The sequence below is a fragment of the Mus pahari genome, chromosome 22 (genome assembly GCF_900095145.1).
Source record: "Mus pahari chromosome 22, PAHARI_EIJ_v1.1, whole genome shotgun sequence".
NCBI classification, from domain to species: Eukaryota; Metazoa; Chordata; class Mammalia; order Rodentia; family Muridae; genus Mus; species Mus pahari.
Genome location: NC_034611.1, coordinates 21,949,026 through 21,974,446, shown reverse-complemented (window position 1 = coordinate 21,974,446; position 25,421 = coordinate 21,949,026). Strand labels below are relative to the sequence as shown.

Here is a 25,421-nt window from a genome sequence, read left to right as displayed (position 1 = left end):
ACAGTGCTTCATGATCATAATAGCAAGTTCTGGAAGATAACCAAATATATCATCTGGCAGCGGAACAGCTGTCACAGCTTGCTGGTAATACCTTGGCATTTGTTATAAGCTATAACTTAGAAAAATTGATTTTTTATCTGCCAGATGAAAACCCAAATCTTCTTTTAACAGTTTAATATTTAAATAAAATATTTGTATTGGTCATCTTTACTTTACACACTTGGTAGCATTGGCTCCAAATGCCTTCTCCTACCCAGCTTGCTTCATCCTAAATCCCTGGTGAACATTTGCTGGGAATCATAGTGAGAGTAACTTCGGCTTTGCTAGTGAACTAGGGTCTGCTGACATCACTCTCAGTTGCATTTATCCCACATAAGCAGATAAACACTGGTTTGTCAAAAGGACAAGTTTGAGAATGTCATTAGAATTTCATTATACAGAGCACTAGAGACAATAGAAAGACAGCAATATTACAACAGTAATATAAACGACTACGTAGGGAAATTTACTCAAAGTTCAAGAATCTGATGAATGACTGAAATGTCTGAACAATAATTATAACAGCTAGAATAATAACTTTAGGAATAACTTGTTTTCTATGTACTATTTATGTTATATACTTTAACTATACCTTTTGAGAGCCCTCACAATTTCAAGATAGTAAAGATGTTTTGAAATAAGTAAATTATTTCCAAAACCCTTCATTTTTTATGCTAAATTGAAATCTCTCCTAGCATAAGATGTCCAGAATTCAAAACTAATAATTTTACACAACTCATTCCGTTGTATAAAATGTGTAAAATGAATGGGCATACACACATCAAATTATAAATTTATGAAACAGAAGTATACCTTTATGCCTATTGCTGTTTTCTTTGCTTCTGCTTTTAATTTGGTTGCTCGTAAAATAGGTTTGGTTTTTTTATAATCCTGTTTACCTGGAAAGAAATAGTTTCAGACAGTGAGTTATGTTTATGTATAATGTAAAATTCCCAGTCACCTATAAAATGTCTAAGAATGTTTACATAATGTAAAACATGGACAGAGAACTACATGCTTATTCACAGTTGAGATTAGTTTAAACGTCACTTCAAATCAATGTCTTTTTACTCTTTTTGGAAGATCTTGACAAACATCTTGATTTGATGTGCAAAGAATATCAAAGCAAAATTACAACTTTAATTTTTTAGAGACTAAGATATTTAAAGTAAGTGCACCTTTGGGAAATAAAGGCACTGATACACACATAATTATATTAACATATTATTTTGTTAAGTTAACTTAGAAATTTCAAAATAATTCCTGATAAATTTATTATACTGTGGATATTCAACATTCAAAGGATTGGTTTAAGAAATATTTGCTGTTTTTTTTCTGAGGCTAAAAGTAGAACCTACAAACAATTGCCTTTCTATTGCCTAAATTCATTATAGAACAAAATACATCCTTTATTTTCATTCCCTTCACCAGAGCACACATAGACATGACTAAATATGGCAGAAAACAGTGACATTTAGATTGACACTCATTCTTCTTTACCATACTTCATAGCCAAGAAACAAGCAACATTGAGTTAGGGTCATACAATTTTTGGTTTTGGTGTACCATCTGGTGACCCTACTAATAAGCCACAAAAAAAGAAACATGACTCGGCCTTGGTCGGGGGGAATGGATTTTACAACAAAAGTATTATTAAAAACACTCTTAAAGGAAATAAGTGGGCATCATGTTAAGTCCAAAAGCTGTAACCCACGATTCTGAGCTCACTCTGCTCGCCTAGACTCACTCAGCCCCTTTCCTCTCATTGGTTCGTTTCCAGAGCTCATGCGCACATCTCCCTTATCTAAATGACACCGTGACTCACTCCAAATATCCTCATCTCCCTCACATGCAAATGAATCTGAAAGCAGTTGATCTAAAGTATTCCATAAAAATTTAATGTGAAATAAATCTGTTTCTTAATGTATCTACTAATGATTCAAAAGTACCTTTAAACTTTCAAATAGATTTTTAGAAGTAGAAATGGCAGAGGAGTGAGGTAAATGGACAGTAATGAAGGAGAAGTTCTACGGTGGAGTTCATTACTCACATACAAGTGCTTCTCTGGTTACAGAGCCATGTGTTAGTTCTTACAGGAAGACGAGTGTGTGGCTCACCCTGCTGCAGTGCTCCCACTCTGCATCTAACAGCAGAAACTTAATAACTATTATTTGTTGATGGGGTTTAATGATTTGGAAATGAGTCAATTGTAAAAAAAAAATGTATATCAAATGTTCTAAATTTAAATCAAGGAAAAATAATTTGCAGAAAAACATGATTCTGACCCACTTTAAATTAGCAACACTTAATTTTGCTGAACAAAAAGGAGATTGAAAAAAACTTGACAAGTGTTCATTGTGATTTCACATCTCAACAGTCAAGTTGTTCTTGTCATTATTCCTACTGCAATATAAACAGTTCAGAATGATGAACATGGCGACAAAGTTCTCCACTCAGGGTTACCAAGCATAGGAAAACCTAAAACTAAATGTGAAAATTTCAGAGATGAGCAGAAGAACAATACTCCTATTCACCTTCTACATGCTATATAACAATCCCAAGGTAAAAAGAGAAAAATAAGTATGAATGGTGGTTTCAGACAACACGAGTCATCAATAATGTGTACTATTTTATATAATGTTCTGCTATAACACCCATCAGATCAGTATCAGAGGACCCTGATATAGCTGTCTCTTGTGAGGCTATGCCAGTACCTGGCAAACATAGAAGTGGATGCTCACAGTCAGCTATTGGATGGAACACAGGGCCCCCAATGGAGGAGCTAGAGAAAGTACCCAAGGAGCTGAGGGGGTCTGCAACCCTATAGGTGGAACAACAATATGAACTAACCAGTACCCCCAGAGCTCGTGTCTCTAGCTGCATATGTAGCAGAAGATGGCCTAATAGGCCATCATTGGGAAGAGAGACCCCTTGGTCTTGCAAACTTTATATGACCCAGTACAGGGGAAGGCCAGGACCAAGAAGTGGGAGTGGGTGGGTAGGGGAGGGGGGGAGGGTATAGGGAACTTTCGGGCTAGCATTTGAAATGTAAATGAAGTAAATACCTAATAAAAAAATTAAAAAAAAAAAAAGAATTTACCTTTCAGCTTAGGTGCCATGAAACCATTGGTTAAGTTACTCTCCCACCTGTAATCTTTTACAGAACAAACTTCTATGACTGAGGTGGATATGAACATCTAAATGTGTATTTACAGTAGATGCTATTAAAATGATACAGCTGGCACATTTCCAATCAGCACATCTGACATTAGGTCCCCATCCACCTTTCTGTCCATGATACACAACAGCGTACACTGCACAAAGCAGTTAGCAGTGACAGCCCGCACAGAGCTTCATCTAGGGTCATCCGACTCAGGCTACACTTTTCTATTATGAACAAGAACCTTTTAATACTTGAACATTTTATTTTAAGACAGTGTCTTCTTAAGTATACCACGTTGTTCTTGAAATCATGGCAACAGTCCTCCTGAGTTCCCGTCCCGAATACTATAGTTACAGACGTGGTCTTCACATGTATATGAAATTGATATTCCTATGGTGTTGAGACAGAAGCCTTTACCCATAATGACTGAAAAAACTGTAATACATGGAAGTCCCTTGTATTAAGAGAACATGTATTTAGTTATCTAATCTAGATAATCTAGATTTCTTTATATGTACAGTATTAAGCTTACATTTGATTCTGGACATGCCAATAATGCAATAGGAGTGGATAAAGTAATATAGTGACTACATATGTTCTTAGCATCCACGAGGCCCTGGATTCAATCTCCAAGCACCTATAACAGTAAATAAGTGCAAATAAATGTCCCAAGTATTTCTAAGACAGTTATCTAAGTTATATACAGGGAAACGTAAACTGATAATTCAAGACAATGAAGATAATCATACTGATATATGTGTTAGCCCAAGTTTTCCCATTTTGGGGTATATGTTACTAATTCTGCTAACATAATCTTCAGCTCCATTCTACAAATGTCATAATTTCATTATTTATACTTAAAGATATACCCACTGATGGAACAGTGGCATAAATGTTATGGAAGTCACCAATAATTTTCTGAATGAATCTAATACCAGTTTCTTTAGATAGAAGCCATGTCTGGCATGGTTAATGGAGCCAAGAACCTGTGGATAATTAGGTTATAGGCATTTGGAATGAAGCCAATACTACTATTCTGTTAAATGGATATACCCATAGGTCAGCATATCTGTCAACAATCATCAGAGAGGCTTCTCCTTGCAGTAGATGACAATTAATATAAACATTCCCAACTGGTCAATGTGCAGAGATGAGGATGGAGAAAGTAGATCTCAGAGGAGATAAGGAGGAACATGTGATCAGAATATATTACATGATATTATAAAAAAATTAATAAAATTTCAAAAAATATGTTTTATATATTCATTAATATTAAAATATGTTTAAAAACAAGCATTTCCCATAAAAGAAACAAATATTTAAATTAACACAACACATACATATTAAAAACATATACATAGAATATTTTCAGTAAAAATCACACATTTTAGGACTACACTAGATTTCAATCCTTATTCCCCATATCACATTGTCTTAGCAAAGGATGCAGCAACTTATAGGAGGCTCTAAATCAATATATCATCTATATATAAGCAATTACTTCATATTTAAAGTAGTAGATGCTTTAATATTACAAGACCTTAAGTAGGAATTTCCTAAGTTTAATGAAAAACAAACAAAAACCAGACAATTGCCCTTGGCTCTACCCTAGTCACATCTTTACCATTGGGCAGAAAGAAAACTCTTTTTGCTGAGATAGTTGCTCAGGCTCATTATCATGTGACTCTCTGGTTACTGGCTTATAAATGGTCATCTTTCCAGGCGCACACAGCTCTTCTCTCACCTCCACACTGGCCATGCTCACTATCATCATGCGGCAGCACTACTTCTTCTCAGCCTCCACTGCTTTCAGCATTAATGCTCTGTCTTTTCTGAATGCTGCATAAGCTGCTTATAACTCCATTATGCTATCAAACAGGCCCATGCAGAAAAGCTTCCTAAACTGTTATTCTCGCAATGAGCGTGCAGCTGGTTCTGCTTCAAAGGCACAGCCTTTCACCTGCAAATGGACCTGCTTCTACACTTACTACTCAATTCACTGTCTCTTATTTGTGTCTGCAAATCTTTAATTGCCTTTAATTAGAAAAAAAAGTAAATTCGGTGCTAATTCAGCACTTTAATCTTTCAAATACATTCCATCATAATTCTGTCTGGGATGAATACCAAGCTCTATTCGCTGTCTGATCTCTATAACAAAGATATATAATTTATTGTCCATTTATATAGACCACACCAATTAAGATACAATAGAAAAGAAGAGAGATAACAGTCAAAACATTTGAAAAGAAAAATTTGCAATCTAAATTTAATTACTCAAATGAATTATTGGAAGATGAGTTATTTGCAGCATGCCAAAAGCACTGACAAATAATATTTGCTAATCAACAGTAAAGACTTTTATCTTGCCTTCGACATTTTAGAATAATTTTCAACTGCTTCAAATACCTCCTCTCTTATTCAAAAGTCAAAAATACTTTATAATCTTTTCTTATACTACCACAAGTAAATATAAGGCCAAGACAATTTGTCATATAATTTCCAAACTGCCATATGAGCTGGAATACGACTCTTACTATATTGCATGTACCATATAGCTGCAGAAATTTCACTATGAAACCAAAACACAACAGTCTTTCACAGAGTATCTATGGAAAACTCGAGTGGCTACATCAGTAAACAATTTGCATTTTGATGTCTTAAAGATAAACCAACTTAGAAATACTAATAAAAATAATTAGAATAATAACCAAGTTGGTGAAGTTATAACATAATAAGAAGCAAGTAGAAACATTGATCTATGAAAATATACAAATTTAGCTGTTGTCGGTCACATAAAATGATACCATGTGCTTCCTAAAAGATAAAGGTAATATAATAGTAAAATTTGAAAAAGTTTTTTTTTTTTCAAAATTACACAGACATCTGGATTATAGCAAGCAACCCAGCAAACTAATCCCTAAGCATGTAAACTCAAGCCAAAACATTTAGATTAATGATATTGTAGAGATAATTACAACAATTTTCAGTGGTGGGCAGCACATACTGATAGCTATCATAGATTTCAAAGGCCGTCTACTAACACGATACAAATAAGTAAGCACTAAGATTTATGGTACTGAAAGAAAATAAAACAAAAATGGCAAAGCATGAAAAAATAAAATATTCCAGAAAAGTCCCGTAACTATAACAACCATATCTTCTAGCAAGTTTCTAAGTTAAGAATGTTTAAGCAGACAGGGCACCAACACTCAACATGCCAAAGTGGAGGCGGAAAGTTCATGACACCCCAGTCCTTCACACAACACTGCAGGTAACTGGAGGTGCTGAGGGCAGAAGACACTGCCTTCTTCACCAACTTCTCTTCCAGTAACAATGCTCAGACCTAAACACATGCATACAAGTAACATAACGTAGACTGAGCAGGTTACATTTAGAAATATATATGCACACACATATACATATGTGCATGTAATGACAATTAATTAAAAAGATTATAGATTTGAAAAACAGCAATGAGGGGGTTGCAGGGAGGAAAGAGAAGGAAGAAACATTGTAATTATAATCTAAAAGTAAGAAATTGAAGATATTTAAGCAAGTCTTTATTAAGTTCCTTCTGTAAACATCAGTATAGATGCAAATAAAGAATAAGAGCATCTGCTTTAAGAATATTAAAATTTAATAGATACAAACATATGAGAAATAAGAATACTCAATATGATTTTAAAACCTGATAAACATTACATTTCAGTAAATCTAATGTGACAGAAAAAAAAACAGAGAATAAATAAAAATCCCAAGAAAGAAAGAAAGAAAGAAAGGAAAGAAGAAATTCAATACTTATGAAAGAAAAAATGTAGTCCAAATATTACACAGCTGCAGAATAGGGAGCAAACTAATAAAGAACATTAACTTTAAATAAATATAAATTTAAGCTGGAAAATAAACCTTCAATTTACAGAAAAATATTAAATGTGTTTATCCAAATAAACATGTTGAGGAATATATATATATATATATATATATATATATATATATATATATATATATATAATCAAAATTTCAAAATCCCAGTTAAAAAAAGAATGAAAAACATAATTGAGCATTAGACAAAAGCTAGAAGGGATTTATGAATACTACTTTCAAACAAAAAGGTTCAGAAAATAAACAAATACAAAACTTTGTAAATACTTTTAAGTTACTAAAAGAGAAATGGGGAAACAAAAATAAGTATTAATTTGGACATATTAAGCAATAAAATGGATAGAAATGTATTGTAAAAATACATCATTATTTTAGGGCAATTTAATTTTCTTTCTCAAACAATGGATTATATATATATATATATATATATATATATATATATATATACACATATATACATATATATAACATAATAAGAGATATTAAAATCATAATTAGATGCTTAGTATTGTATCTAAATGTATGATAGTAGTTTTCTTTCAACAGCGGAGAGGATGTTAGCAAGATTGACTGCACAGAACAAAGTATCTAGCAAAACCTGATAATATAGAAAATGCTCCTTCCAGCTTTGTATGCAATTTCAGTTGTTACCAGCTTTAGCTGGACTATTATGTTTCATGTAAGTTTTTGAGCAATTAGAAACCACATCAATAGTAGATACAGAAAAGATAAAGACTTTATAGCATTAAAGAATCACCAAATTGCAAAGAAACAGCAAGGGAGGAAACAACTTAAAAATTAGAAACCAACAAAATGGCAAAAGTAATTCATGTTCTATTGACAATTATTTTAAATGTAAACAGATTAAATGTACCAATAAAGAAACAAATAGCTGAGCAGAATTTTAAAAGACACAATTAAATTCATTCAAGATGAGAATCACTTTAGATTTAATGATACATAGGCTGTGTCATTACAGAAACAGAAAAGATATTGAAGAGGGAGGGGAGAGGTGGGAGAGGGAAAGAGGGAGAGAGACAAGAGTAGAGAGACACAAAGAGACACACAGAGGGAGAGACAGAGAAAGAGAGAGAACACGAGAGCCAGCCAGCCAGCCAGCTAGGAAGCATAGAAATAACTAGGCTTACATCTGACCAAAGCAAACTATAAAAGCCTTGCTAAAAAAGTAACCATGCTATTATACATGAGTCAATTCAAGAAAGGGATATAGTAGTTATAAATGTTCCTTCGTCTTCAGAGGCTGGATCCAGGACCTTCAATAGATGTTCATATCCAGGAAAACTCAGATGCTGCCTACAAATGCTGTTAGCATGCAGCTAAAGTGCAGACCTCAAGGCGCCTTTCCATTTCTTATAGTCCCTAATGCAGTACAAAGCCTGCACAACGCTGCTTATTTACAAAATGGGTGACGATAAACAAACCCTCTTTATGTTAAGGTCAGAGATAATTTTTCTATTCTGAGCTTGTTGACACTATCACCTTTGAAACATGTGACTTTGTACGCACTAAACTTTAAAGTATGTACATATAAAACCATATATATATATATATATATATATATATATATATATATATATATGCATGCATATATTTGTATGTATGTGTGAGATAGATAGATAGGAGATAGTTAAATATAGTGGATAGTTAGATATAGTAGATAAATATAGATATAAATAAAGCTAGATATTGATACATGATAGATAGATGGAAGAATAATAGACAAACAAAATAAGAAACTCAAAAGATCACTATGAATATAAATAATTTATTGATAATACGCACCTTTTTATGGATAAATCATCAAGATAGAAATAGTTAACTTAGATAATACATCGCATAGATAAATGCAGATTGTCTAATTCATAGGAACAGATTACACAGTTTTGAGGGCATGCTTACATTTTCCAGGATGTATCACATGCTAGGGAATAACAATTTTTACCAGACACAAGGAAACTAAACTCAGTCAACATATCTTTTCTGCATATAATGGAATTACACATCAGCAAGTCACATGGGAAAATTGACAAATATGATGTGAAAGCAAATAACTGACTTAAATAATCACCAATTTTGGGACATGAAAATTAATGAATTAATTGTGTGCAGCAAAAGTAGGTGCCACAGTTTGAATGTCTTTTTTCAAAATTCCTGCTGAGATGTAATTCACAACCTAAATGTTGCTAATAATTAGAGTCACGCAGGTCATCAGAAGGGGACATAGCAGCGCTGGCGACTGCAAGAGCAGAGAGTCTGAGTTGACTTGGGCTTTCCTTAGGTTCGACGTCATACCTGATGGCATGTTAAGAAGCACCAAGGTGGCACATGTGACATGCTAGTCAGTGGGGAGCCTCCTGAACATTTCTTCTTCACATACTACTGGTTTTAGCTTAGTTTTGTTAAAGTTGCAAAAGGGCTGATATAGTATGGAATGATGTTTGAACTAATAACCACCTTCATTAAAAGGAATCATTTTAACTAAACAACCCCAAGTATCTCAAAAAATTATGTAAGTATAAATTAAGTGAAAAGTTAGTAGAATGAAGGAAATAATAAATACTAGATAGATGATATATGGACCTAAATACAATAGAAAAAACATAAACAAAGGAGAGTAGGGATTTTCTAGATTTAGGAAAGTGAACAAATACCAAAATGAGGGGAGGGGTATAAACTGAAACATAAAAGACTGTAATAGGCTATCATGGAAATTATATGCCAACAAACTGAATAACTAGAAGAAATGGAAGTATTTATACAAATATGGGTATATTCCTAGAAATAGTTTTTTAGGTCGTGGAACCAAGAAGGAATCAAATATAAATAGAAAACCTAAAGAGACAAATAACAAATAAAGATACTGAATCAGTAATCAGAAATTTCCTGACTAAAGGCATCATAGTACCAGATGCCGGTACAGATGAATTCTACCAGACATTTAGAAAAGAACCTTCTTCATAAACCCTTTCAAAATATCTTAAAAACAACATGTCATCTCCAAGATAGTTTAGCTTATATTCTGAGGCCAAGCAAAGACATTACAAAGCAAAAATTAATATCTCATATTCATAAGAAAACAGTTGCTCAGATCATCTACAAATTAGCAGAAGGTGAAATTTGACACTACACTCAAAATACCATTCGCACTGACCAAATTCCAACTGTTGAGGTTAAACTGCCAACTCACCTAGATTTGGAAGTACTATGAAAGTATACCTCTGTGTTTGTCTGTGAAGACATTTCCAACAACGTTTAGCTGAAGAGGGGATACCTATAATGAACTGTGTGGCCACAAACCATTGGCTGGGCTTTTTGCCTGAATAAGAGGAGACCTGAGCAGTGTTCACTTCTCTTTGCTTCTGCCTGTGGGAACGATGTGATCAGCTGCTTCTCAGCCCTTTCAGTATGCCTTCTTTCACATGCTAGACCACAGCCTGTGAACCGTGACTCAGAGTGGACCTTTCCTTCCTTAAGTTGCTTTTGTCAGATATTTTGTCCCAGAAGTGATGAGAGGAACTAACTGAAAATTGGTACCCGGAGAAGGGTTACGGCTGAGATGAATCAGATCCTTTGTTTTGGTGCCTTTGGAATCAATTTGTGGAAAGAATGTGAAAGTGTTTGGATCTGCGGGCAAGAAGTGCCCTATAATGCTGTGGTATAGCTTGTCTGACAATTCTTGGGGATAGCTCAGAGACTAGAATGCTAGCTAGCATAGAGTAGAGGTCCTGACCATGAAGTTTCTTCAACAAATACAATATCTGAAATGGAATAGAGGCCGATCAAGTTGCCCTCTGCCAAAGAATCTTACTTAACTCTGCCCACAGTCTGATAACGTGAGTCAACTGAGTTAAGAAGTAATATGTATACAACAACAATAAAGAGGAGGCCTTGAACTTTAACTAGAGCAGTGGGAGAAATAGGGAATTGGGGGGGGGGGAGAAAGGAAAGAAGTAATGAAGTAATCACAGTATAATCTCAAAAGGAAAAGGATCCAAAAGAGAGGAGATGGATTTCTTTGGTTCTTACCAAATTGAAGGACAGAAATGGGGGCATGCAAATCAAAAAGTGCAAAGCTGTGGCAGCTAGAGCTCTAACATGGCTACATTTAATAATATTGTGTCATGTTAAACAGAAAATTGATGAGTAGATTTAGGTGGGGTTATCCTATACAAAAGAGGCAATTATGGGGAATAATTGATATTTAAATAGGATTTTCTATAGCCTCATAACATTGATATGTGTATGTGTGTATATATAAATATACATACATTTCATATGGCTAATACAAAATACAAAAATTTATTCATTGGCCTATGCATTCTTATTTTTGTTTTATAATTTGTATGTTTTTGTAACTATTTAAATTTATGTAGTGCATGTTTTGGGAGTATTATAAAAATAAATGTGTATTATTTTTTAACAGTTATTTCACTAATTTTATCTGAATCCATTGAAACTTTTTTATTTTACAATTACTTAAAGAGGTTCTATTGCTTCCTTACACTTTTGTTTAACTATGAATGGGTAGAGGTAGGGAGAGGAGGGAGAGAGTGGTATGTTGATCCGAGGACATGGTTGTTCAGCTTCCGATTTCTACTTTATTACACTTAAAAAAAAATTGTTCCTAGGCTACCAATTCTCTACAATCTCAGGCTTTTCCTTGTGCATTGACTAGTGCATGAGTATTCTGTGAGCAAAGACTTTGTGTGCGGATAGAACAAAAGCATGTATTCAGGTGCAAGCTGCTTCCAGCTCCCCGGAGATGTGCTATCTTCTCCCTGGAGGGCCACCTTCCCTAAGGGCTCTCCCTACTCTCTGAGGGTTTGCTTGGAACCTGAGCTGACAAAGCCTTGCATCTTGTTTCTTGTAAGTCTTTACTCAGGACTCTTGGGAAGTTCCTTTTCTTTCTAAGCACAGTTCTACATGTGGAATGACATTTATATTTTATTCAGCTATTTTAATGAAGTGTTCTGAAAATACGAACCAGTGCCATTGTGGGGCAACAGAACTAAATATTTAGGTGACTATAAAGGGATAAATTATGAGATGGTAATATGTAAAATACTGTAAAAAAGTATCTATTTATAAAAATAACAATATAGATTTTGCTTTTGCTCAACTGATAAAATCCCCACAACACTTGAAAGAGCAAACACATGAAGTATGTCCTTTGCTAGGAAGCAGTTTTCCATTTGCTTTCCTCCTAAAGACCTTTAAGGTATTACTTTATTCTTGTTTTTCTGTGAGTCACATACATTATAGAAAATGGAGTCTTTAATCGACATATTGCCTGGTTTTTGGTTTCCATCTGCAGAAGCTCATTGCTTACCTATTTGCTTTCTGTACTGATCAACAGGAAGTTTTGTACTGGAAGAGTCTTTCCTACCCATCTTTGATCTCCAAAATACCTGCTAAAAAGAAAGACAACCATTAGAATGAAACACATTTTTAAAAAGTATCTTTAAAAAAAAAAAACCCAAAATTTCCTTAAAATCATTTTTAAATCAATGAGTAAAAATGATGCCAGCTTAACTTCAATTTAATATCTACAAAAGATGACAACACTCTTCAAATAAATTATCAGCTATACAATTACTAGTGATAAAATCTTATTCATTTATTCTTGGTCACATTAATTTTATCAAGAACTAAGCTCAGTTAAACCAGAATATTAGAGAAGTAGCTGTAAATGGCGAATTTCTTTGCAGTTACCCACTGTGTTACACTGAATAGAGGGGTTAAAGTATGGGAATTGGCTAGTTTGAATTTTGTTTTAAAATGCCTCACGAATGTGGCCACAGGGGATGTGTAATGCAGCAGCAGAGAACCCTGCTACTACTCTCACATTTGCAATATGTGAGAGTATGCACTCTATCTAATCTGCAAATCAGCGTTCACATTCTGTTTTTATTAAATTTGATTTTTGCACCAAAAACTATCCTCTTCTCACCAAATCTACACTCACTTAAAATAGTAGTTAAGTTCTTATTATGGGAATTGGAATGTATCATTTTCAAGCTTAAGTATGAAAACCTCGCGGGCACCACCATGTTTGCTCTCCCCCACCCAAAGCAATGGAATATAAATGAGCCTCAGACAAATTAGGAGTGGAGGAAGTAATTTTAATAACTTGTCATCCTTGAAAAAAAAGAATTAAATCCTCGTGTGGTATTTGTGGGCCGTATTTACTATAATCACAAATGTTCACGAACGCAATGCAAACACCTGTGTTCAGTTGTTCCTTGTTCCTTCTGGTATAGTTATGGGTGACAAACATGGTCAAGCAGGAAGTCACTTTAGGATTAAAACCACAAAGGTCTTTTTTTCTTTGATTATTATTGTTAATAAAATATACATGCATACATATATAAATACAGTCTGCCTTGTCTGCTAAGTGTGGCCTGAGTGTCCATGACTTCAGGACTGACTTCTTCATACTGGGTACCAATTAGGAACTGCATTCCTGGGAGAGGCTAACTCTCCCTTCCTGAGCAGTCATTTGCTGCCCATGTCTAGGGAAGGGAGGAAAGGAAGTAGAGAAGTTCTATAATTATGTTTTAATTAAAAATTAGTAAATAGAAATATATAAAGGCACAGGAGTTCTAAGATCTTGGGGTTTAAGAGGCTTGAAAAACTAATTTCTAAAAAACAGATTAGAAGAAAAAAACTGAAAAAATGTTGAAGATCAGTTTAAAAGTCAGTTAATATTTCTCATCTGAGAAGGCAGGGAGAGAGAAACGGAAAAGGGAGGGATAGAGAGACAGTACAGAGAATGTGAGAGAAAAAGGAGAAAAGAGAAGGAGGAGGGAGAGGGAGGGAGGGAGGGAGGGAGGGAGAGAGAGAGAGAGAGAGAGAGAGAGAGAGAGAGAGAGAGAGAGAGAGAGAGAGAAGATGGGAATTACCTTAAGAATAGACAAAAGGGCGATGGGATTATATTTAGGAAAGAAAACGTGATAAAATTACAGGCACATGAAACTTCCTGTAAGTGGTTATGAAGACTAGCAAAAATTGAGAAAACTATTTCCTAAGGAAGATACAATTTTAAGCACAGGATTGATTGAATGAAAGCAGGCCGTGGTCCTTATTCTCTGAAGGAGCTAAGAGAGTGCCATGGGAGGAGGAGACATCCAAAGGAGGCAGTCACAGACATGAACACACACAGGAGTTTCTCTAAAGTGATCATGATTTAGTTAGAAACAGAATCTCCCCATGGGTGATACTAGGAAGGGCATGGGTCGGCTGTAACTTTCATAGTCTGCAAACCTTAAGGCGCTCAGGACAGAATTTGAGATAGGACAATCTGTTGTAGTCTCTCAGGTTTGGACTGGATTAATAAAAGGGGAGCTCTTTCAGGCTCTAAATAAACAGAATTTTCCTAATGGGTTTTATCAGGGTTCTCAGAAACCAAGTACTTCGAAGTCTGTTCAAGTTAAACTACATTCTTTATGTATCCTCACAGAAAAAGCCAATGAGCATATCATTCAACACAGCAAAAGGACATAACTTCTACCCATGTATAAGAAAACTGAAAACTCATTTAAAAGCTTTTTTTCTTATAATAATAACCTTCAGGTTGATTGCATAACAATACCTAGGAATATAAAATATCTACTGATAAGAGAAAGTCAAATAAATTAAGTCTTTATTTCTAATAAAGGACAGATTTGTTACATCTAAGATGACACACACTTATAGTTTTCTAAATGAAACTGAGATATTACTAAACCCTATATAGTCTTACTTGTTATAAATCAAAACATTAAAAATAGTTCTGTCAAGACAAGCCATAAATAATGTCAATAGATATAATATATTCATATAGCAGTTCTATTTTGCATAGTGTTTGCATTTATTAATAGTAAAGTGGAGTCATTATTTTAATCTTAATTGTGTGGAGCTTGAAGACATATCCATTTCAAGAGAGAAGTTAGCTTGCATGAATAAAAACACAAGATAATAATATTTCTTCAATATAGTTTTGTTCCTTCATGGAATATGCTTAAGATAAACACACAAAGCACGGGAAATTACTAAGTCAGCGCACCAAATGGCTGTTCACACACAACCCTTCATCTTGGTCCCTATACTACCCTTGTATTCTCATCATTTAACAAAAGGAACACTTAAGAGATCAATGCTGTATTGATTAATTACTTGTAGTAATAAAAAACAGTATCTTAAACTGGACTTTATTAATTTCCAAATGTGCTTTTCATAATATTATGACAAAAAGGTTAACCAATCTAAATTGTTATAAGTGTCTGTAGGCTGTAAACAGAAAAAAATGTATTACTCATATAAACATACTATAAATAATATATATAACAATTTTATATAAATTATGAATATCTTAGGAAGCTTAAAGATCTATACAAAATACAAAAGCTAGCTTATAACTATTATTTCTAATCATTTTAGTGATTGCTAATAATACTTGATCAGAATTATAAAAATTCAACTTTCTTATTTTGTTTGAAATAATTATATTCTATTCTTTAAAGCCAAAACACAACATTTAACCAGATGATGAGTATAAAGCAATTAAAAGCCTATAACCCACTATGAGCATGACTAAATTTTGTTAGGCAAAACAAGCATAAAATAGTTTAATGTGCTTTGCTTTACTCATAAATGCTTTGACTCTATTGAAAATGACCTAAAGACATGCACGTTCATCTGTATAGCACAAAGTGTCAGTGTTTCAGACATCTAGAATCTATAAAATGTCCTGACTGTGTTTTGCTCTTCAAAGCTTTGCAGTAATCAACATTCATTTCTATTGCTTTGATGGCATGATAGCAAACTCCCAAGAAATCCAGAGAGACACTGCCATATACTGCCATGATTTCTAATAAGACAGCTATTTGCATATGAGATCAGCCACAATTTAAAATGTGTTGTGATAGATGTAGAAAGGGAATAACAGATTTATATTAGCGTGCACAATACCAAGATTGTATTCACAACTTAATTCCTTAGAGACTGCATCAGCGCCTTCTCTTATAAAGAGCACTGCATTCCCTGAGGAGGTAACTTGCTCTGAGACCCAGCTCAACTAAAATATGGATTAATAAGCTGCTATTTATTATTTATGAATTTTGCTGTAGGAATGATTTCAGATTAAATCATCAGAGAACTTTTTATCCTTCTTTAAACTTGATAACATATTTAAAAAAGAATAAATGCCAATGTTATTCAAATCATAGATCACATATTAAAATAATTCATAATTAAATTTGTTAGTTAATTAAAATTTTACACTCTAGAAGTTTTAAGAATGAAGATGTCATTACTGTTTATATATGGTTTCCTAACTTGAATTAAATAGAAATTTGTATTATATGTAGGTTCAAACATATTTTGGGTCATTTACTTGAACTGGAGATAAGGTTTAGTGATTAAGTGATCATATTCATGTGGCAGAGGACCATATTCAGGGGGACATAGGACTGAGACATGAAGATCCATAGGGGGACAAAGGACTGAACAGGTCTTACCAGAAAGGGAGTAAGAGAAAAAGGAATGTATCCTGTCCTGAATTTTATCTCAAGCCTACACAGAACCCTGGTACCTTACATGACTTATCTAGGGGCTAGGCGGAATGGGGAAATCCAATTCTTCTGAGAAAGGTGAGCTAGATAGAAGTCAGCCACACAGAGGAAAGTCTCCAGTCTCAAGGGGCAGGGACACTGTTCACCAAGCAGGACTAGAGGCTCTAGGTCAGCAATTGTCAAAATATCTGTTCATCAGTTGTGTATTATCCATAGAGAGGCAAGTTCCCAGGCCCTCCCCCATCCCTGCTAGATCAGAATCCCAGAAACAAAGACTTAGAGAGAGTCAGTGCTGTTTTGCTTTTAGATTTCCCAAGTAATATTTGTCAGCATCAAACCCATTGACCACTGCTTAGTCTTTATCAGACACACAGAAATACTTCTCCATGTGATCATGAGCGTAGTATGATGCTTGACAGCAGGCTGTGACATCCTTCAGCCTTCTGGGTGGGTGACAGCCTGCTTCTGCAGCATGACTAGATTGTTGAGGCTTTTAGTTTTGATAGGCTTTCTGAATGCAGCAAGAACTCATCAAACAAACCATGCAGTGAGGAAGCCAAATTCAATATATATATATTTACTACCATTCCATAGGCTGGGAATTTCGAAGCTAATAAACTTAAGAGATAATAAGGAACTTTCAAAGGTAATCCGCCAAGCAAACAGGAAACACACACATATACATAAAATAATACCTGTGAGCTGGCTATTTGGAACTGAGAGTCAGCCTAGAAATGTTTGTGAGGCAGAGAAACTGATATTAGCAATGATTCTCAACTTCAAGAATGGTTTATCAAAATACAGATTCCAAGGCCTCATCTTCTCCATAAAGAATACTCAGCAAGGCCGGGAGTGGTGGCACACGCCTTTAATCCCAGCACTTGGGAGGAAGAGGCAGGCAGATTTCTGAGTTAGAGGCCAACCTGGTCTACAAAGTGAGTTCCAGAACAGCCAGAGCTATACAGAGAAACCCTGTCTCGAAAAACAAAACAAAACAACAACAAAAAAAGAATACTTAGCAAGGATTGGAGAGAGCTAAGTACATTCGACAAACACCTACTCCTTACCAGAGTTTTCAAACGTAAGTGGTCATGCAGAATATTGTGCTAGACAGATGGCACACCACTAACAGAAATAAGTAACACAGGAGAAGGACACAAGGGCTAGGTGTCACAGTGGGGAATGTGACAAAGCCAACTGATAAAATGTATGTAACTGCTGTGGGAAAGCAACTGACTTGGTTTCCCTAAAACCTAACAGAATTGTTGCTTCAGACATAATTGTACCAGAAGTCCTTCAGCATCCACCAAAAGATATCCACAAATATTTTGCTTACTTTTCTCTTTGGTGCCTTTTAATGCACAGACTGTTGTGACATACTTGAAAACAACGCATTAAATTTATACTGCCCCAAATTATCAGAAAGTTGCCTTCTGTATGCCGTTAATAACATTCTTCATTCAGAGAGGTTAATGTGACATTAGCTGGGACCCATAGAATAATTTTTATAATTCTAAATGTTGCCCAAATATAGGAGGAGTAGGCACCACAAATCTGAGGTGCCATATAAGAGAGACCATCTCTAATGAGTGACCATTTTCCAAAACATGAAAGTAACTGTCACAACTAAAAAACCAAAGTTTTTTAAGCAAAGTTTTATTAGAGAAAACAAAAACTAAGCTTCAATTAACTTCTTATTTCCAAAGAAGATGCATTATTTAAATACAAATTGTCTATGTGACTCATATTAATTTGTGGTCATTAAATGAAAGCCATTAATTAGGCTGGGGAAAGTATTCAGTAAGAGTGCTTGTAAAGCAGGCAGTCCTAAATTCTAGTTTCCAACACAACCAAGAAGCCAAGCATGGCCACACGAGTCTGTAACCCACAGCATGGGACATAGAAGCAGACAGATCCCAAGAGATTGCTAGCCTGCCATCCTAACTGAAATTGCAACCTACAGATTTAGGAAAAACCCTGCCTCAAAATTAAGGTGAAGAATGGTAGAAAAAGACCCTTGATAGTCTCTGGTCCTCATCAGATGTGCTGCTGGAAGGGGGCGTGTGTAGGGACACCTGTGCTCATATACCCTCCTCAAACATACATATAATATGCTTTCAAAGGTGTATAGAGACCTAACAAAAGGAATTCTGGAATTTAAAAAAAGTGGAAAAAATGTAATCAAATTACACTCTCTTTTAAACAAAGTTACATTTCACATAAGTTTTTCTTTTGAACAAGTTTCTAAAGGGGACTACAGAAATGGCTCAGTGGTTAGGAACATTGTCTGCTATTCCAATGACTAGAATTAAAGTCCTAGAACCACACAGAAGCTCACAGTCACCTATAACTCTAGTTCCTGGGTCACAAACCCTTTCCTAGCCTTCTCCAGCATCAGCATTAAGCATCTACAGGCATACATGCAGTCAAATACATATTTGAAAACATAATTCATATATATATATATTTTTAGTGCTAATGGTCCTAGTAATATAAAACCAAAAATAAAAATGTATGTCTTGGTTTTGCTGTAGTGCTGAAGGAAGAAGGCACACAGTTTAAAATGTAAAATAGACAAACTTATACAATTATCTTATAAAATCAATGCGGTAAATAATTTGGATCACTGTATATAAATGCTTAGTGAGTCAAAGAGAATGAGAAGCAAGACTGTACATTGCAATAGTCAAGGATATTGTTGTGGTTTGACTGAGGCCCCCATAGGTCCATCCATTTGAATACTCAGTTTCCAGTTGGTGAACTATTTGGGAAGGATTAGGAAGTGGGCTTGTTAGGGAGGTGTCTTACTGGGTATAGGCTTTGAGTTTTCAAAAGGCCACTCCACTTCCACTTAGCTCTCTGCTTCATGCTTGTAGATCATGAAGTATTCTCTTAATTCTTACTGCAGAGCCGTGTCAGACTACTTGTTGACCCACCATAATGGTCATTGACTTAAAAACTATGAACTCCCAAAGTAAATGTTTTCTTCCATAAGTTCCTCTGGTCATAATGTCTATTCATATCAATAGAAAAGTAACTAAAGTAGATACTAATGTTAAGTAAGGCAGAGTAATATCCACCCTGACTAATAAATAACACAGTACAAATTGTTTGCTCTAACGAGATAAAGAGTAATTGAAACCAGAGCTATATCTACACCCTCAAAGCTTGAGTTCCCCATATGTATCCTCCTTTTAAATTTCCTTAAAAGATTTATATGAAAATGAAGATTGTCTAAATTATTATGTAGATAATGACATCCTCACTTTATTCAGCAGGGACCAAATGCTGGTTCCAAAGGAGAAAGGAAAGTAATAAGCCATAGACATGGCCATCTCAGATGATATTTTCTCTTTTTCCATAATCCCTGAGTATGCAGAGGTGATGGTAAGTGGTATTGTAATTTGACAAAGGTTCACATCATCTGAGAGATAATCTCTGGGCATGCTTGCGGGGGTGGGTTGATAGTATTGTGAAGAAATAGTCAGCAGAATACGAGTAAGTCAGTGTTCATTCCAGATTGTGGGTTGATGGGGCCAATTGTCTGAGGCATCTGTTCCTTTACTTTGCCCACTGTGAAGAACCACAATCTACAACTAGCAGCCAAAGTGGGCTACCTCACTTCAACTGCTTGTCTTCGAAGCTCACAGCCAACCATTAGACGGAGCGTGGAGTCCCCAAAGGAGTTAGAGAAAGAACTGAAAGAGATGAAGTGGTTTTCAACCCCATAGGAAGAACAACAATATTAACCAGCCAGAAACCCAAAGCTCCCAGGGACTAAACCACCAACCACAGAGTACACATGGAATGACCAATAATGGTTCCAGATGCATATGTAGCAGAGGATGGCCCTTGGTCCTCTGAAGGCTTGATGCCCCTGTGTAGGGGAATACCAGGGTGGTGAGGTGGGAGTGGTGGGACATCCTCATAGAAGCAGGGGGACGTGGTATGGGAGAGGAGAATTGCAGAGGGGAAACTGGAAAAGGGAATAACATTTGAAATGTAAATAAATAAAATATTCAATAAAAAAAGAAAAGAAAAGAAAAGAAAAGAAAAGAAAAGAAAAGAAAAGAAAAGAAAAAAGAAAAAAGCATGTATCTCACAGTCTCTAGAAGAGCTTGGATATACCATATTACCCATTTTGTTCCTTGTATAACTTTTAAAACTATCTATAATTTGATCTTGCAATTTATTTTCTATGCAAAGTTTTGGCAGTAAAAGGCTCAGTTATTAAGGGTCTGATTTAGAAAGATAGGGGAAAATGAGCACTTGACTATTATATAAGATATAAAGACTGTCATAAGTATATTCTTATCTATTAGTTCCAGAAAAATAATCCTATAAACAGAAACCTATAGAAAGACCAACCATACAATTTACCTTATAAGTAAGCCACTTTCAAGACTGAAAGGGGGCTCCATTATATCAAGACAAGCAAAAAGACCTGGCCATTTCAGGACATCTAGAGACATCCTTGCATCATCACTGTGAACTAAGAATTTTCATCTTTATATTCATAATAATCTACAATAATCTTCAAAAATGTGTCAACTTCATCTTGCTTCTCAAGAAATTTGAAGCTACGAGTCCAGAATCTACTTGTACTGAATTAAAATTTGACAGCTGCCAAGTGAGGCTGATTTAATTTCCTCCGCCTACATTTATTAGGTGGAAATGAACACATAATATTCTCTTTTTCATTTACATGTTTATCAGTATACAGTCACAGAAGACTGTTTTATTCACCCAGTTAGAGTTCATTTTTATTATCTTGATGGTCATATTGCCCAGTGTCAGATTCTTCCTTCAAGGTGGGTTGTGTCCAGATGAGAAATTGTCATCCTTTTTAAAGCACTTCCATATTTGTTATCCTAGAAGCTGCCACTTTCTAAGGGGCCCAGTTCCCTTTTATCAATATTTTGTGTGAAGTTGACATAAGATACATGCTTATGTCCAGTTAAGGCATCAAACGCCAGGCTTAAACGGACAGTTCAGATGGTAGTTACTTTGTTCACTGGATAAAGTGCTTCACAACAGACACTCAATAGTTAAAGGGATAAAGGGTTTACTTTGGCTCATGGGTTAAAATAATACAGTGCATCATGGCTAAAGCATGGAAATGGGAACAAGAGGGGTGGGATCACATGGCATAGTCAATAAAACATCTGACCAGAACCAGAAGGCTAAAACCCATGGGCCCATCCTCAGAGACCTACTTTGTACTAAATCCTCTTTTAAGTGTACTAGCTGTGGCACTGTTAAGAGCTCCATGGTACTGGAAGGTATTCTGCATGCTACCAAAGAAGAAATGTAAACACCAGCCTAGCCATAAGCCCTTTGGTCTACAATGGACAATTGTCTACAAGATTTTCTAGAGCAATGGTGGCATAAAGCTTGAGGGAGTAGCTGACCCATATCTTATTTGATTAACATTCCCAACATTGCTCAGGTAGCCCTGAACTCAACACCAGACAGGCAATAGGCTTAGAAGGCAACAAAACGACTCCTAATGACACTCTGCTACACTCATAGACCAGGGAGCTGCTCGGTTGTCATCAGCAAAGCTTCCTCCTACAGTAGATGGGAATCAATACAGACACCCACATTGGACAATGTGAGAAAGCCCGGAGTTACCAGTCCTATATGGGATGTCTCCCTCAAGGCCCAGGGGACCCTGGAGAAGAGCATGTAGAAAGATTTTAAGAGTCAGAGGGATGGAGGATGCCAAGGAAATAAGGCCTTCTAAACACAGAAGGACCAATGTAAATATGAATGCACAGAGCCTTGCACAGGTCTGGGCCTGATGGGCTTTCAGTGCAAAGAGTGGAAGTGGACACAAATCCCCCATCCCTAGCCCAGAAACTATTTCCAAGTGATTATCACTGGCAAGTGAAAAACTAACTTTACTTTTCTCTAACAATGTCTCACTTTGCATACAAACAACCCTTAAGGCCAGGCCTCATGCCCAGCAATAGATGGTCAACAGAAAACAAACTTAATGGTAATAATGGAAGGATTGTGCTGTTCTTGCTGCTGCTGCTGCTGCTGCTGCTGCTGCTGCTGCTGCTGCTGCTGCTGATGATGATGATGATATATTGTTTTGTCACATAATGCTTTGCCTGTTCTTGTTGCTTTTTCTATTTCTTATCCTACAGGTATTCCACTTATATATTATGGTTTCTGAGTTTTGTGTCTTTAAGGATGTCAATGGGTACCAATATGCTTGTCTCTACATCTATATGTGTTTCTTATATTTTTCCTTGGCTCTTTGTTTTTATGTTTGTTGGTTCTTTCCTATTCAAGTTTGTTGTCTTTTTATTTTATTTTACCTTATTGTTTTATTTTTTAAAAATATGCCTACTTGTTTTATAATGACAAAGACCAAGAAGGATATGGCTTTGTATTGGTGGTAAGGAGGTGTATCTGAGAGGAGGTGGGATGAGTATAACCAGGATATATTGTATAAAAATCTATTTTCAATAAAACTATGAATTTAATAATTATATGGTATGAACATAAGTATAAATTAGAAAGTACATATAACAAATTACAAAAAATCAAGATGTTTATTGCGAATTATGAGTATATCTATCATAATCTAAGATCCTTATAACATGATTTTCATACTTTTGACTAGAAAGAAATATATAGATGAGCTTATACACTGAGCTTTTCATATTTATTTTTAATGACAGCAGTAACTGTTCATTGCTAGTCATTTCGATGTATATCATCTACTTCAGATTATCAGGCCTCCAAATGTCAGAACACTATTCTAGAAAAAGACAGCCAGGGTTACTCTGAATGTATAGAAAATACAGATGTGTCTTTTTCCTATCTCTGCATTTCTAACAACTTCAGGAACAATAAACTGAAATAGAAACTTAGAGTTATGTTCATGGAAAATTTCCAAAAGACCTTCACTGTTTGTTCTTTGACAAATGTGGAATAATGTATGAACACCCAGACTAGAAGGTTGAAGGCCTTAGTTTTTTCTGTTCAATAAAAGAATATATGGCCCTACAAATTTTCTTAATAAAATATTCCTAATCTCATTTGTACAATTTTTAAACATAACATGCATGAATCCATGACTAGCCTGAGAATTATTATTTTAATGCCTAAAACCATATTTTTGCATATTAGAATAGTCTAATAATACTAATATTATAATATACATTTCCTAAAACAAATGGAAGATATGAAGTAAAGATAATCTAAGTGTTGAGGGGGAATCAAGTAGCTCAAATGAGCCATAGCATGTCCTCTGTGGTTACTTAGTCTCTCATAACTTGGTAATTCTGCATTACTTATTTAAGAACAGCTTTATTAGTAAGTAGGTGTCAAAAGTGTAAAACTAGTATGCATTCAATTGGACAGAAGTTACATTAAAAGTATTCATTATATGAATGTCCCATGTGATATCACCATTACCAGTTCACTAATGTAAGAATTTCTCAAAGTGGTAGTTTTCAAACAGATTGCAATATTAAATTTTATATTTACAAACCATGAGGCAAATTACACTTAAAAGCTACCAAATTATACTAGAAAATGCAATAATGAATACTGAGCTCATAATACTGGGAAAATAATATGGAAAAATTAACAAGGTGAAGCACTGTGATATCACTAATATAACTGTACTAGAAAGTAAGAAAAAAGAATAATAAAACTCATAATTAAATTATTGTGGAAGTACATCATAGAGAAAAAGGTCTAATCAGATAAAGTACATGAGCAAGAACATTGGAAAGTCTACTTTGTCATCAGTTTCTAGCCTCCATTTCTTACTCTAACCTTTATATTTTATCAAAGGTACAGTATACTTTCACTTAAGGTGATGTCAAAGAATTGATTCATAGTGATACTGAACATTTTTGAACTATCCAATTTTAAAAATAGAAATAAGACAGTTCTCAGAAAGGAAAATATGGCAAATATATATTTGAAATATAATATCCAGATGAAAATGACATCAAATTTTAGCCATTTTGAGAAACATAGATGCTAATCTGCAAAATGTCTAAAAATTATGGCTGAAACAACCAGGAATTTATGTAAATGGTAATTTTGTGAAAATAAGCCTTATACACTAGAATACAAACACACACACACACACACACACACACATACAAACACACACACACACACACACATATATAGTTATAATTAGTTAGAGGCTAACTTTAAAAAGAAATGAGGCTAAAATTTTAAGAAAACAAACTTAGACAAACCAAAGAGTTAAAAAATGAACTATAAAAAAACACATCAGAAGTATGATCTCTCAAATTACAGGTAATAAAACACTAAGTTAAAAAGCAGTTTAAAAATGTTAGGAAACAACATTTCAAAGAGATGATTAAAACAGACAAAAAAAAGGAAATTCTTTGAAAACATAAGAAACTAGACTGCCAATGTAATCCACTACATAAACTCAAAGACAAAAACCACATGATCATCTCGTTAGACACTGAGAAAGCATTTGACAAAATCCAACACCCATTCATGATAAAAGGCTTGGAAAGATTGGGAATTCAAGGCCCCTACCTAAACATAATAAAAGCAATCTACAGCAAACCAGTAGCCAACATCAAATTAAATGGAGAGAAACTAGAAGCAATCCCACTAAAATCTGGGACTAGGCAAGGCTGCCCACTTTCTCGCTACCTATTCAATATAGTACTTGAAGTCCTAGCCAGAGCAATCCGACAACAAAAGGAGATCAAGGGGATACAAATTGATAAGGAAGAAATCAAAATATC

The 25,421-nt window shown here is 34.9% G+C and overlaps 1 protein-coding gene across 3 annotated transcripts in view; it reads right to left on the bottom strand.

The window, feature by feature from the left end:
- Positions 1-25,421, bottom strand: part of Triqk (triple QxxK/R motif containing) — a 57,759-nt gene that overhangs the window by 5,820 nt on the left and 26,518 nt on the right. For 2 of the 3 annotated variants that reach the window (XM_021222369.2, XM_029533383.1), the window contains exons 3-4: positions 12,435-12,516; positions 853-938 (exon numbers count right to left, since the gene is read on the bottom strand). In XM_021222369.2, coding sequence (XP_021078028.1) covers positions 853-938; positions 12,435-12,495 — 147 coding nt within the window. In that variant the 5' untranslated portion in view covers positions 12,496-12,516. The remainder of the gene's footprint in view (positions 1-852; positions 939-12,434; positions 12,517-25,421) is intronic. The other variant, XM_021222370.2, reaches the window with a different exon arrangement.